Source organism: Ictidomys tridecemlineatus, chromosome 2 (assembly GCF_052094955.1).
Source record: "Ictidomys tridecemlineatus isolate mIctTri1 chromosome 2, mIctTri1.hap1, whole genome shotgun sequence".
In the NCBI taxonomy this organism is placed as follows: Eukaryota; Metazoa; Chordata; class Mammalia; order Rodentia; family Sciuridae; genus Ictidomys; species Ictidomys tridecemlineatus.
Window position 1 is genome coordinate 112,988,635 of NC_135478.1, and position 14,761 is coordinate 113,003,395.

Below are 14,761 nucleotides of genomic sequence, written 5' to 3' on the forward strand. Positions count from 1 at the left end.
CCCCACAGGAAAGCAAAGACTTAGTCTTTTTACTGAGGTTTGTCTCTGCTGTGAGATTAATGATACCCTGGTGAACATCAAAAACAAAGCAGAGGGCTAGGGTTGTAGCTCAGTCATAGAGCACCTGCCTTGCACGTATGAAGGAAGTGGGTTTGATCTTCAGAAACACAGAAAAATAAATAAATAAAGGTATTATGTTCTTCTACAACTAAAAATATTTTAAAAGGAACAAAAACAAACAAAAAACCAAAGCATTGGCCAAGGGGCAAGTGGAGTAAGGAATTGAATTTGTTCAGTAAAATTAGTTTGGATTTGTTTCATCAAAAGGGGCCAGGGTACTTTCTGAGCTGCTTGGGTTTGCTGCATGCTGTACTAGCTTGGTACTCAAGTTGCTTTTTCCATTGTTCAGGATGTACAAGTACACATCAAGCCGCTTCAAGACCCGTGCCGAGCAGGAGGTGAAGAAAGCAGAGCATGTAGCACGAATTGGTAATGCCATTTCCTATGTAGGAGGGAGTCCCTTGGGAGAACACTGCTGAGAGCCAAAGCAGGGGTCTAGGAGAAGGCTGACTCTACCACCCAGGATCAAGGCTGTTCTCCTGAGCCTTGGTCCAGTTCCTATCCAACTCTTTCCCCATATCCAGCTCCCTCAATACTTTTTCTCTAAATTGTATTCTCTTCTGCCATTTTTACAGCCTTATCTAAAATACTTTCAACTCTTTGGCTTGCCCAGGGTGAAGAATCCCACACTGTTCTTTGATCCAAATACTTGTGAAATTTGTTTACCTGACTCCAGGGCAGAAATCTCAAGGTCTCTCACCAGGAATACCAGGACTTCTTAGAGATTTTTGGCTGCTTGATGGCTAATGATAGGCTGAAAATTTCTTTGGCCTCCAGCTCATTCTGAGAGCTTAATTGGAATTGCCTTGGGTGTTTGTTTTGTTTTACCTGTTCTGATTCATTTGGAAGTTTGAAAAGCATGTCTTATGTGTAAATAGTGCCTGCTTCACATTTTCCTTTCTGAAGTAATCCTGTAGTCTAGGCTGGAAGGGCTGTTCCAATGTTCCTCACCAACTAGCCTTTTCCTTGCTGGTATATACACTTTTTGTATAGCAGGGACTGCTCTGTGGATCCAGGAGGGAAGAGAGTTTTGAAACTTTGAATTCTTTATTGTTGTTTCTTCTGGGTTTTAGCTGAAGAGAAAGCCCGGGAGGCAGAGAGCAAAGCTCGGACATTAGAAGTACGCCTGGGTGGAGATCTCACTCGGGACTCCAGGGTAAGGCCTCATACCATTCAGCTCCTCTCCAGCATATCTGGCACTTACGATCCCTTACCATATGAGCCTGGTCGAGCAAAATACAGCTTTTAAGTTTGTCCCCAGTAGGGATCATTTTCTGTAGGAAAAAGATAAATCTCTGGGTGTGGTTTTAGAGTCATAGAATTTTATATGTAATGTCATAATATACCTCCTGGGGCCCAGAGTACCTCCTCTGCTTACCTGATCCTGATGTATGTGTCCAGGTCATGTTGCGACAGGTCCAGAATACAGCCATTACTCTGCGCAGAGAAGCTGATGTCAAGAAGAGGATCAAGGAGGCCAAGCAGCGGTGAGGGAGCTGTTTTTCAAACTTATATAATGATGTAGCTTTTGAAGGTTGCCATTCTGTCACCAAGACTACTTTGAGAAAGACAATGTTGTGATTCCAAATGCTTTACAAATGTCCCTGCAGGGGAAAGGTTTTACATTGAACTTCCAGCTCTTCCCTAAGCCTACAAAAGGCAAGGCAAAGCTGGCACCTTGAACACTTCAACTGTCTTCACCAGCAGTTATCTCAACTTCCTTCTTTACTTCCTTCCTTTTTTCTTTTTTTTCTCATTACTGAAGATTTAACCCGGGGCATTTTGCCACTGAGCTATGTCCCAAGCCCTTTTAAAGTTTTTATTTTGAAATTGGCCTTGAACTTGGAATCTTCCTGCCTCAGTCTCCCAAACGGCTAGCGATATAGGCATGCACCACTGTGTCCTGCTCTTTCTTTCAAAGGATGTACAAGGGCTGAGGGTATAGCTCAGTGATAGAATATTTGTGAAGTTCTGGTTCAATCCCCAGTACCACCAAAAAGTGGAAAAAATAGATATACAAAATGTTCATTGTATAGAACTTGAAAAATACAAAACATTTAAGAAATGCAATTCTAAGTCAGGCATACTGGTTCATGTCTGTAATCCCAGTGACTCAGGAGGCTGGGGCAGGAGGATCACATTTTCAAGGCCAGTCTCAGCAATTTATGCTTTTATCATCTGATGATAACCTAATCTTAGTTTTTTGTGTTGCACATATGTACATTCATAATTTGTTCTCTTCTTGCTATTTACAAATGTGGATTAATGCTATATATTGAGTTTTGTAGATTTTTTAATTTAGAATATTCGTTTGTCCTGGTTCACTAAATTATCCCCTTGTCCTTTGTCCCAGCTTCATGTCTAGAGCCTCTCTGGGGTGTAAATTCCTATGCCTGCAGGTTACTTCAGTCTTCATCCTTTCATTGCTCATCTGCTTTTCAGGCATCCAGTATTTTGTTGACATTAATCAACATAATGGTGTCTTCTTTCATGTGTTTTGTGAATTTTTGCCTAAATTAAAAAATTACTATCACATTAGTGAAGTTTGGGGGTAGGTATGAAGACAACCTGTGTTTATTTCTACCATGTATCTATCTTTGTGGAGATTTGCAACAGCTTCTCAACTCATTCATACAAAAACTTGTCCCTGTTTTTTTATTCAGAAAGTCAAAATCATATGCTTTTAATTAGAGAAGCTTTGAGTTTTTGCACAGTGTGCTGTCGAGTCTACTAGATCACATAGGTTTAAGCTTAATACATCTTCATTTCTGTGGTATTTGTATGCTAATGAATAGATTTGCCTGTGATTAATTAATTTTTGGTCATTGTTCTTAGAGCACTCAAAGAACCTAAGGAACTGAATTTTGTTTTTGGGGTCAACATTGAACACCGGGACCTAGATGGCATGTTCATCTATAACTGTAGTCGCCTGATAAAGATGTATGAGAAAGTGGGCCCACAATTGGAAGGGGGCATGTGAGTACTAACCAAGTGGAGCTTTCTAGCCCAAGGAGGATGGCAGGAGGGTTTTGGCAACTGAGATGACAGGACTGTGTCCTCATTCTCTTTGCAGGGCATGTGGAGGGGTTGTTGGAGTTGTCGATGTGCCCTACTTGGTCCTAGAACCTACACACAACAAACAGGACTTTGCTGATGCCAAGGAGTACCGGCACCTGCTGCGAGCTATGGGGGAGCACCTGGCACAGTATTGGAAGGACATTGCCATTGGTAATGGGACTGGACTGCTAGGCTTTTGGTCTTTCTCTTTTTCTTCAACCTTAAGAGGCTCTTGTGGCTGGAAAGGGTGAGTTTAGGAAGAGGGCAAGGCTGACTACTAATGTGATTGTGGGTGTTGCCTTCTAGCCCAGCGTGGAATCATCAAGTTCTGGGATGAGTTTGGCTATCTCTCTGCCAACTGGAACCAGCCCCCATCCAGTGAGTTGCGATACAAACGCCGGAGAGCTATGGAAATCCCTACCACCATTCAGTGTGGTGAGTTGGGGTAGTTGGAACCTTCCTCCTGAATCCTTTCCATTGTAGTCTTTGACCACTCCTGCTTCCTTTTTATCTGCATGCTGACCTCCTGACTTGACTACATGTTCATGGACCTAATTAAACTAGGGATATGTCTGTTTGATGATAAGTTTTGCAAGCTCAGTCTTAAGGCTGTGCCAGTTCCTCCTGACCCTGCTGAATGAGGCAGAAGGTCACCTAACCTTTCAGGTTTGTCTTGTCATAGTTGGGTCCAGGCTCAGTGGGTTTGGTACCATATTTCTAATGTGAGTGCATGACTGAACCAGGATCCAGTTGGAGGAGGAGGGGTTTGGGGTATTTGTAGTCCATAAAGTTTTCATCTTTGCTAGAATTATTGTCTCTGAGAAAAATTACTGTTCTGTAAGGACAGGCAGAATTGGCCCTAAAGAAAAGATCTTTGTGTGGATAGTCTGGGGCATCCTTGCCTTGGGCCTGGCTGTGAGGAGCCTGGATTCCAGATATTATTAATGGGGTCTGGCTAACATGTGGGTGTTTTCCATGTCACAGATTTGTGTCTGAAGTGGAGGACCCTCCCCTTCCAGTTGAGTTCAGTGGAAAAAGATTACCCTGACACCTGGGTTTGTTCCATGAACCCTGATCCTGAGCAGGACCGGTGAGCACTTTTTCTAACACGGAGATTGTGAATAATCTACCACCCTTTTTCCTCACTATTTCTCCACTCTTTGGGTAAATAATTTACTACATTTCTTGAGACCAGTGCTCACATCCTTATCTCTGGCTTGCTGTACTTAGGAAATGCCCAAAAAGGAAGAATAGACACATGTCCAGTAGTGCATGCCAGTTTCATTCCTTGAGAGTTCTGAGGAGGTTTCTTCTTTGAGAGAAAGCAGGGTTGGCTGAGGAAAAAAGTCCCTGCCCTGCTGGAGCTTTGTCTTGCCATGGCCTCCCTAGCTTTTTCTCTTTACAGGTGCGAGGCTTCTGAACAGAAGCAAAAGGTTCCCCTGGGGACATTCAAAAAGGACCTGAAAACCCAGGAAGAGAAGCAGAAACAGCTAACAGAAAAAATCCGCCAGCAGCAGGAGAAGTTAGAGGCCCTTCAGGTGTGTGGGCAGTGGGCAGAACCAGCCTGTATAGGATCTGCCTAGGACCCACTATGCTGGTCAAGGTTTTCCAACCCTAGATTGCAGGCTCTGTTTTTCAAGTATGCCTTGCTTATTCTTTCAAAAAAACTATTTTGTTTATATACTCCAAAGTAGTCTAGTTTATTTAGGATTGTTGAAAAACTCGAGAAAACATCCTGTTGTAGAATTAACCACATTAAATATCATTCCAGTTTTTCACAAATACTTAAGTGTAATATATATATACACAATTATATTTTTCATAAAAGTATGGAGATTATGGGTTGGGGTTGTGGCTCAGTGGTAGAGCACTCACCTAACACATGTGAGGCACTGGTTTCGATCCTCAGCACCACATAAGTAAAAAAAATAAAGTCATTGTGTCCATCTACAACTAAAAAATATATGTTTTTTAAAAAGGTATGAAGATTATGCCACCTATGTATTTAATAACACACACACACACGTATTTCTTTTTCTTGGTAATTTTCTAGAAATGAAATAGAAAAAGAGTTGGAAAAATTGTATGGCTTTAGCCAGGCACAATGGTGCATGCATGCCTGTAATCCCAATGACTGGGGAGGCCAAGGCAGGAGGATTGCAAGACCAGTCTCAACAACTTAGTGAGAATTTGTCTTAGGATCAAAAGGGTTAGTGATGTAGCTCAATGGTAAAGTGCTACTGGGTTTAATCCCCAGTACCCCCCCCCCCCAAAAAAAAGGAAAAAAAAAAAAAAAAGAAAAAAATCGGTGGCTTTTTAAATAAGTCATATGAAATTACCCTTCAGAAGATGTTTTAATTTCTATTTTTTCAGCCTCCCACCCCCAGCGATCCTAGAAATTGAACCTAGTACCTCTTGCATGCTAGGCAAGTGCTCAACCAGTAAACTGTACCCCCTAGTCTTTTTAATTTATTTTTTGTGAGATAAAAGTCTCACTGATTTGCTGAGGCTGACCTTGAACTTATGATCCTCCTGTCTCATCCTCTCAAGTAGCTGAGATTACAGGCCTGTGCCACTGCACCTGGCTTAATTTCTATTCTTTACCAATATGAGAGTATTATTTTCAAATGTTTTTACAAATACATAGGCAGAGATATGTATCTTAAAATTTTTATTTCTTATGTATAACATTGGACTTTTTTTCCTGTGTCCACTTATGTTTCTTTTAGAATCTCTAGGTCTTCATTCCTCTTTTTTTCCTTGGTTTGTCCCTTTTTTCTAGATACATTTCATGATTTTATATTTTATTATAAAAGCTTTTTTTCCTTTCTGGCTGCTTTGTCTGTAGACATACTCTCACTAACATGAAGTGTCTTAATATGTGCCTCTCTACTTAGAGTCCCACCTGTCTTTTCTGGCCTTGTCCGAGTTTCACACGTCTATTAGATTTTTTGATTCCTTTGATAGAAATTCAGTCTATAGATACTTTCCCAAGTCTCTCACTTGCTGAATTAATCACAGTGTCAATTTGCTCGTATTTTAGTGTTTATGTATTTTTCATCTCCTTGATGAGAATGGAGGCTTGTAGAACTAGGACTGTGACCCAAGTTTTCTTTTTATTTGCCCACTGTCCCAGACGCATAGTGATGATTCCCAAAAAATTGATTTGTATCGAGATATGCAGAAAACTTTTATCATCATATTTGCCTTCCAGAAAACCACACCCATCCGCTCCCAAGCTGACCTGAAGAAATTGCCCTTGGAAGTGACCACCAGACCTTCCACTGAGGTAAAAGTCTGGGAGCATGAGAAGGGACTCTTTTCTTAGGTGTCCCAGGACAGGATCAATGTTCTCATTCTCTGTGGGCTTTTTATAGGAACCTGCGCGGAGACCACAGCGTCCTCGGTCACCCCCTTTACCTGCTGTGATAAAGAATGCCCCGAGCAGACCTCCTTCCCTGCAAACTTCCAGACCAGCCAGCCAAACTCGAAAAGCCCCTGTCATCAACAGCCTTCCAAAGCCACCTGCTCTGGCAACCCGGGTAGAGGCCAGTACCTCTAGACTTCTCCAGCCACCAGAGGCACCTCGAAAACCTGCAAACAGTCTGGTCAAGACTGTGCCCCGCTCTGCTCCTGTGGTGCAGCCACTGTCACCATCTCTGTTACCTAATTCCAAGAGCCTTCGGGAGGTTCCTGCCCCCAAAGCCATCAAGACTCCAGTGGTCAAGAAGCCAGAGCCACCTATTAAACTCTCCCCGGTAAGATGCTTCACCCTTTCCCAACCTATTACTAGTGCTGTAGGAATGGAATTACTCTGTGTTAAAGCGGTAGTAAGGGAACTGAAGGAAGAACATTAATTAAATCGAGAGCTTTTCTGTTGATTCCAACGACGGGGAGTCTACATAGCTGAAGAGATTTGGTCAGGGTAATAGTATAAATTGGTACCTTGTCCACAGGTTCTTCCCTGCTCCCCTGAGCTTTGGTCTCCATGAATTTTAATCATCTCCATGGGCTTCTCACATGTAGGCATGATTTGGCAACCAGATCACAGCCTTGGCAGCTGTGGCAATGGTTACTGTGTATCAGAGAGGTCATAGCTAGCTGGCTAGGCACCTAAGCAGTGAATGAACTAAGAGGCTTCTTCCATGACAACTTTGAGCAAAGGTCCTCACGGCACAAGGGCCAGAAGGTGTTTATATTTTGAACCAAGCAATGTCATTGCAGTTGAAGTACAAGCCCTTCTCTGAATGGCTCCTTTGTCCACATGAAATTTTCTGTGCCTTGAGGGATGAACAGGGCCCTTCACTTTCGCATTCTCTTGCTTTTAGGCTACCCCTGGTCGGAAGCGGAGTCTTGGGGTCTCTGATGAGGAAGAAGCTGAGGAAGAGCCTGAGAAGAGGAAGGAGCGGTGCAAGAGGGGCAAATTTGCTGTGAAGGAGGAAAGGAAGGAATCAAATGAGGTAGGTGGTTGAGGTGAGGTTCTCAGAGCCTTCCTCCTGCAGCCTGCAGCCCACATTGTCTGTGCCAGCTCTGTGTTTGTGATCTCAGCTTTTCACAAGCCTAGTTGCTCTTTGAAGGACTCAGATGAATAGAAGTTTGATGCCATTGCAGGATCTTTATTCCCGGGCCTTTAGTTACACTGGTACACATCAGTGGGTTAGAATCACTTCACTTCTCTGTCTGTGACATTCTGTTCCTTGCCTTCTATCTTATTTATAAAGATGAATTTAGAGAGTGATTTAAACTGTACCATGAAGGTGACTGTGAGACCCTGGGTAGCCAGTAATACAAGTCATCTTTTCAGGAGGCACTAGGGATGCCTCTAACAGTGTCTTCTTCTTACAGTTGTCAGACAGTGCTGGGGAAGAGGACCCAGCTGACCTCAAGAAAGCTCAGAAAGGTGAGTTTGGGGAGGTCCCTAGAAACCTGTGGTAGGAGTGTAGATCTTTTGCCAGCATCAGTTTATTTTTGAAAGTTTGGGTTATCATTCCTGGGCTTGGGCTCTGTACACAGGATCCTAGTCTAATCTCAAAGATAATTCTGAAGATAGAACCCTCTCCTCCTTTTTGTGCATGCATGCATGTGTTTGTGTGTGTGTGTGTGGTGGTGGTGGTGGTGATAATTATTGAATGTAGTGTCTTGCACATGCTAGGTGAGTGCTTTACCACTGAGCCACATCCCTCAACCCTGTTTTGTGGTTACTTTTAACACTAATTCCTTGGTGTTTGTTGCTGGCTGTCACTCATCCTCCTGCTTTTTGGCATTCTTTTTCTAAAGAGGGAGAAGTAAACTAAGATGCAGTGGGGGTGACAGCATTTAGGGGCTTCTGTCCTCCAAGCCTTGAGGACTACCTTTCTTAATGTGGCTGAATGGAAGACTTTAATCTAGTTCTCTTGATTCTCACTTCTTTCCAAATTCTCAGATAAAGGGCTGCACGTGGAGGTACGTGTGAACAGAGAGTGGTACACAGGCCGTGTCACAGCTGTGGAGGTGGGCAAGAATGTGGTACGGTGGAAGGTGAAATTTGACTATGTGCCCACAGATACAACTCCAAGAGATCGCTGGTAAGGACCCCTTCCTGGAAGACAGAATGATAGAAGTTAGGGCATGGGGAGGAGAGGCCTCTGGCCTCCCTTCTAGTAGCTTATTCTAAGAGTCTGGGACAGATATAATGTAAGCTCTGTGTCCCCCATAGGGTGGAGAAAGGCAGTGAAGATGTGAGGCTGATGAAGCCACCCTCTCCAGAGTATCAGAGCCCTGACACACAGCAAGAGGGTGGGGAGGAAGAGGAGGCCGTAGTGGCCCAGCAGGCTGTAGCCATGGCAGAGCCCTCCACCTCTGACTGCATCCGCATTGAGCCTGATACCACTGCCCCAAACACCAACCATGAGACAATTGACTTGCTGGTCCAGATTCTCCGGTATGTTTCTTTTTGTTTTTTGTTTTTTTTTTTAACTGAAGACTAGCAGTAGCTCTCTTTCCATGCCATTCTGAGTTCCTGTCCCTACTTTGTTTCTTAGGAATTGCTTACGGTATTTCTTGCCTCCGAGTTTCCCCATCTCTAAGAAGGAACTGAGTGCTATGAATTCAGATGAGCTAATATCTTTTCCCCTGGTGAGTCTGGCCTGATCTTTGATTTTGTATCCCCGTACTTGCCCCAGTCTTGTTGTGAACAGTCTTGTGATTGCTCTTAGTTACATGCCCCACCTCAGCCAGCTTCCCTTTCTTCTTCTGAGCAGGGAAGACTTTATGTTATGAGAAAAGTGGTTTACTGGTGTGCAGAGCAACTCTACCCCAACATATGTGGAGGTTAGCCCCCCTTATGAGTGGTAGTAGGCCTGGTTTTTATGACAGGTATATCCCTTTGCCTTTACTCTAGCAGAGGAATAAACCTGTTCTAAGCAACACAATGAGTTTAGAATCAGAGTGGCTAAAATGTGAAACTGGGAGGGAGGTAGAGAGAAGCTTTTGGAATGTGGAGATCAGTATTAGGGCTTATGTAGCCCAGCAAGTGTTGTTGATTTATTGCCTCTTTTAGCAGGTCCTCTGCTGGACCTTGTAGTGAGCAGTTCTGCCTAAACTAAGACCAGGTTTCTGGTCTAAACTAAGACCAGGTTTCGGTCTGAACTAAGACCAGGTATCTGGTCATGAGGCCAAGATCTTCACAAGTGCTGTGGCATTGGGAAACTGAGGGGGTGGGGGTGGAAACGAGGTGGAAACGACTCAGTGCAAAGAAAACAAGGGCTTTTGCAAATGCCTGCCTATGTAGGTGAAGAGTGATGTCTGAGGCTGGGACTTTTGTGAACAAAAAGGCTCAGGGGGCTGGGGATGTGGCTCAAGTGGTAGCACGCTCGCCTAGCATGCTTGAGGCACTGTGTTCGATTCTCAGCACCACGTAAAAATAAAGACATTGTGTCCACCTAAAACTAAAAAATAAAGGTTGTAAGGTGAGCTGAGTATGGGAAGTGAAGCATCTTGGGTCAATCTAATATAGTCATGCTGACTTAACCTCTGTAGAAAATGGAGGCCAGCCAGCAAAGGCTCGAGTTGAAGAAATAATTAATAATGAACCATGTCTAGAGTAGGGGCCAACAGTGTTTTTCTGTAGAGGGCCCATTAGCAAATAATTGAAAGTATGCAGGCCACACAGTCTCTGTGGCAATTACTCATCCTTGCTGTGTGTCTCAGGCCTGTGGGGAATTATTTTAGTGGCAAGTGTTAGGAAGGTAATAAGCTTTGTGCTGCATTGGAAGTATCAACACCATATTTCTAGGGCTGTGTAGTGTATAGGTATAGATGAAAGAGAGTCGGTTAGGACTCTCTTGAGAATAGGGGTCTAGGACTCATACTCAGAAAGTGGTATTAGGAATAGCTCAGTGATCTAGGGAAGGGAAGAGGATTAAAATAGAGATTTCAGGATAAGTATGTTCAAGATGTTGGGCTTTCATGTAATAGCTCTGTGCTTAATGTAGTTTGCCAGAGAGAAAAATATGGGGTTTTATCTCCTTTCTACTTTGAAAAAAAAAATGAGATAAGCTATGTGTGGAAGAAACTGACTTTAGGAGAGGTAGATTAAAATAGAGATTTCAGGATAAGTATGTTCAAGATGTTGGGCTTTCACGTAATATCTCTGTGCTTAATGTAGTTTGCCAGAGAGAAAAATATGGGGTTTTATCTCCTTTCTACTTTGAAAAAAAAATGAGATAAGATAGGTGTGGAAGAAACTGACTTCAGGAGAGGTAGTCTCTTAGTGACATAGCCCAAATTTGAACCCAGGCACTTCTTAGGATACAATCTTCTCTCCTTACAATGCTGCCTTGCTCTCCCTGCAAAGTGAGGAGCTAGAACGGACTTAGGACGGTGTCTTCACAGAATGCTCCATGCATGCTTCAGCTTTTGCCCTTGTTTAGGCTTTGGGTGCTTTATGCAAATCCCAGGAGAACAAATAGTTTGATAGGATGGCTAGATCTGTCTGTCATCTTCTTGTCAGTCAGATTTGTTTCTTTTGGCCTAAAGTTGTTGCCAAACTCAGAGCAGTGGCTTGGTACAGCAGGACCTCTGCAGTGGGCACTGTTGCTCAGTCCCAAACAAAGTCAGTGTGAGAGTCTAACTCTAAAAATAGTATGTAACTTATTTTTATAAAATGAGGTATAATAACAGTGTACAACTTTGATCTCTGGTTATAATGTCAGAAATCACTCAAACTTTTCTTTCTTTGGTGTAAAGGAATCTAGGTTCATTTTGTCCCTGTCAGTCTGTAAATGTTTGTTCTTTTTTCCTGTCATGCCAGCCTAAAAGTTCCATTTAGAGGCCCTGTAAATATTAGATTCAAGTACTATTAAAAAATAAAAAATGTCAACGACAAAAAAACTAATGAAACAAACAGCTGTTTGTGAATTTAAAGTGAAAAGGTTTTTTTTGTTTGTTTTTTAAAGAAACTAGTATCAATCATGGTTGCCCTGACATTGTGAATTTTAATGTTTTGGAATCGGCTTATTTATTTTGAGCTGCCAAGGTAATTATTTTTTTGGGTGTGCAAAACATGAAATATATCTAGTCATCTTGGTTTGAAAAGTTTAGATTCATAGTTATATACTTGCTGTTTATAGTTTTTAAAACAGAATCAGAAACTTTTCAATGTGGGGCTGGGATTGTGGCTCAGAGGTAGAACACTCGCCTACCCCCCAGTGCCCTTCTAGATGGGCACCTGGTCTCCCTAGGTCCAAAGGAGAAAGACCTTCACATTTAACTCTTGGACAAGGACATGATCACACAGGTAAAGCACTCAGCACACAGGTAAAGCACTCAGCAAAATGGTATGGCAGATGGAAGCCACGAATAAAATAGGAGGGATAATTTTTTATAATGCAGTATTGGGGATTGAACCCAGGGCTTTGTGCATGCTAGGCAAGTGCTCTACAACTGAGCTATACCAACAGCCCAGGAGGGGTTATTTTTACTATTTCAGATGGCAAAAAAGGACACCAGGATACTGTTCCAGCAAGCATTACCAACTGCAGATTTGTGTAGTAAATATAGTAAAAGTAAAAAGTTTGATGTTGCAAAAATGTCCCTTGAGGACTTGAAACCCATGGGTGGTAGTTATTGTTTTTTATTGGGGGGGTTGTTTTTATTTTTTAGTTGTAGTTGGACATAATAGCTTTATTTTATATATTTATGTGGTGCTGAGGATCGAACCCAGGGCCTCGCATGTGCTAGGCAAGCACTCTACTGCTGAGTCACAACCCCAGCCTAGTAGTTACTGTTAATTAGCAGTTTGTAGCAGTTTGTCAAGACCTTTGAAAAGGCAGCAACATGCCTGTTTCAAATGAAATGTTACATGGAATCTCAGTGTAAACAAAAAACAATATTAATATTCTAATTAGGTCATATTTATAACATGATTTACTCTGCTTCCGACCAGGGGTAGCCTAAGAGCTAAGAGGAGGTTATTTCTTACAAAGACACATGAGCTACCAGCATTGAGAGGTTTCTTTTCTTTTCTTTTTTTTTTTAATATATTTTATTTTTATGTGGTGCTAGGGATGGAATCCAGTGCATGGGGCACTGGGGAACCCTCAGAAACTCATCCTGCCTTCACCCTTCCCTACACAGAAAGAGTACTTCAAGCAGTATGAAGTAGGGCTCCAGAATCTGTGCCATTCCTATCAAAGCCGTGCTGACTCAAGAGCCAAGGCCTCTGAGGAAAGCCTGCGCACCTCGGAGAGGAAACTCCGTGAGACAGAGGAGAAGCTGCAGAAGCTGAGGACCAACATCGTGGCACTCCTGCAAAAGGTGCAGGAGGTGAGCCAGGCAGCCCTCTCATTGCAGTTGGACCACCTGGTCTCTCAGGGAGGGGGGCCTGGGCATCTCCTGCTCCCTTCTCAATGGATTCTATCCACTCACAGGAATCTGTGATTCCAACCCTGGCTGCACTACATCCTGACCAGGAGGGCTTGAGGTGGTGTGGCTGCCTGGGCCTCATCCCAGCCAGACCCACTGAACACTATCCCTTATTCAGATATTCCAATGTATATAGCCTGCTTTGAGAACCCTCCAGTCTACAAAAAGTCTTGTTTTTTCAGATGATGCCCAGATGGGATTGGGTAGTAATAGAAGTGGGGAGTGCCCCTTATTCCAGGCAGTGAATACCGAGGGGGCCTGCTCTGTGTCTGGAGGAAGAGGTCACTTGTCAGAGTAGAAGACAAAGAGTGAGAAATGAGGGAAAATGAGCAGGACTCAGCCTGAGTGGAGTTGTGGATAAAAGGAGTGAGTACAAGGACTTTTATGAAGGTGGCAGTAGGGAGTCATTGGAGGGATGTAGCCTGGTCCAGTTTTCATGACGACACTCCAGTTGGTTGGAGGAGTGGAGGTTAGAACCAGGGAACATGGTAAGTTCACACAGTTGTCTGTGTAAGAAATGGTGATGGCCTGGACATTGATTGGGGTGATGACAGAAGTGGGCAACACTAAGGGAAACACTCTTCTAAGGAAGTGGAACTTAGAAGTAGAGCAGGAGGAAGAAATCTGGGCATCATCTGAGGTGTGGGGATAGGGGAAATGATCAGGACAGGAGCGAGCCTGGCAGCCAGGGTGGAGTGCATCATGGGGAGAGGACTCTGGGCTTAACCCCAGGAACTGGGAGAAGGGTGGAGAGGCACCCTCCTGCCCAACAACAACAACCACTTTCTGGCCCTGGCTGATCCCTGCCCCGCTCTGTTCCAGGACATAGACATCAACACAGATGATGAGCTGGATGCCTACATCGAGGACCTCATCACCAAGGGAGACTGAGGGTCCAGGAGCGAGAGATCAGCTCCCTTGCCTACCCATCCCTCAACACAGCAGTTTCCGGGGAGGGGGAGTTCATTCATGGGTTGGTAGACTTAACCTTGGTTTAACTCACATGGGACATTTGTGCTTTTGGAGGGAAAGATACTCTGATTCTTTGAATCTTCCTCCCTAAGTTTATAAATATTTATTTTTTAAAAGAAACAAAATGCTGTGCCTGCTGTGAGATCATACTTTTTTGTGTGTGATTCTTTGGCAAAGGATACTTTTGCCACCCTAGGTTGCTGCTCCTGGCTCCTCAATACAGGGTTAGCACACCATCCTGAAGTTGGACCAGCTCCAGGGGTGGGGGTGGTTGAACAATTTGGAGAGCTGAGGGACAGAGGTGTGGGATGTGAATTCACCAGAGCAGCACGGCCTCCTAGGGTCAGAGTGATGCTCCTCTTGCAGCTCCCATCTCAGCTCATGGCTATGAGATTTTGCAGTTAGCCTAAGCAACTGGCTATTGTGTTGACCAATTCTGGGAATAAAAGAATGATCCTGTTAATTTGCTTCCCCATCCACCAAGTTCTCTCTGAAGAAGTGATTTTCTCAGTTACCATGGACAAGGAGGTTTTCCAGCTTGAGTCCTGGTTGAAGAGTATAGCCTAGTTAGATCTCTACCTGGGTAGCACTTAGGAGTGTTTAATTCCAAAGGATTCCTCAGGTGCGTGAAAGAGCCCTGGTGCTGAGGGCTGCCTCAGGAGTGCCTACTGCACAGTCCCTGCTCTAGGGGAGTCAGAAGGGTCAGGGA

General features: G+C 43.7%; 1 protein-coding gene across 2 annotated transcripts in view; it reads left to right on the forward strand.

Annotated features, from left to right (window-relative positions):
- Positions 1–14,177, forward strand: part of Morc2 (MORC family CW-type zinc finger 2) — a 38,211-nt gene extending 24,034 nt beyond the window's left edge. The window contains exons 10-26 of one of the 2 annotated variants that reach the window (XM_013364992.4): positions 410–489; positions 1,194–1,276; positions 1,522–1,607; positions 2,956–3,096; positions 3,194–3,348; positions 3,484–3,612; positions 4,162–4,267; positions 4,583–4,715; positions 6,392–6,466; positions 6,555–6,935; positions 7,506–7,637; positions 8,023–8,077; positions 8,600–8,741; positions 8,873–9,097; positions 9,198–9,291; positions 12,793–12,972; positions 13,903–14,177. In XM_013364992.4, coding sequence (XP_013220446.1) covers positions 410–489; positions 1,194–1,276; positions 1,522–1,607; positions 2,956–3,096; positions 3,194–3,348; positions 3,484–3,612; positions 4,162–4,267; positions 4,583–4,715; positions 6,392–6,466; positions 6,555–6,935; positions 7,506–7,637; positions 8,023–8,077; positions 8,600–8,741; positions 8,873–9,097; positions 9,198–9,291; positions 12,793–12,972; positions 13,903–13,971 — 2,266 coding nt within the window. In that variant the 3' untranslated portion in view covers positions 13,972–14,177. Of the gene's footprint in view, positions 1–409; positions 490–1,193; positions 1,277–1,521; positions 1,608–2,955; positions 3,097–3,193; positions 3,349–3,483; positions 3,613–4,161; positions 4,268–4,582; positions 4,716–6,391; positions 6,467–6,554; positions 6,936–7,505; positions 7,638–8,022; positions 8,078–8,599; positions 8,742–8,872; positions 9,098–9,197; positions 9,292–12,792; positions 12,982–13,902 lie in introns of both variants that reach the window. The other variant, XM_005339849.4, reaches the window with a different exon arrangement.
- The last annotated feature ends 584 nt before the right edge of the window (positions 14,178–14,761 follow it).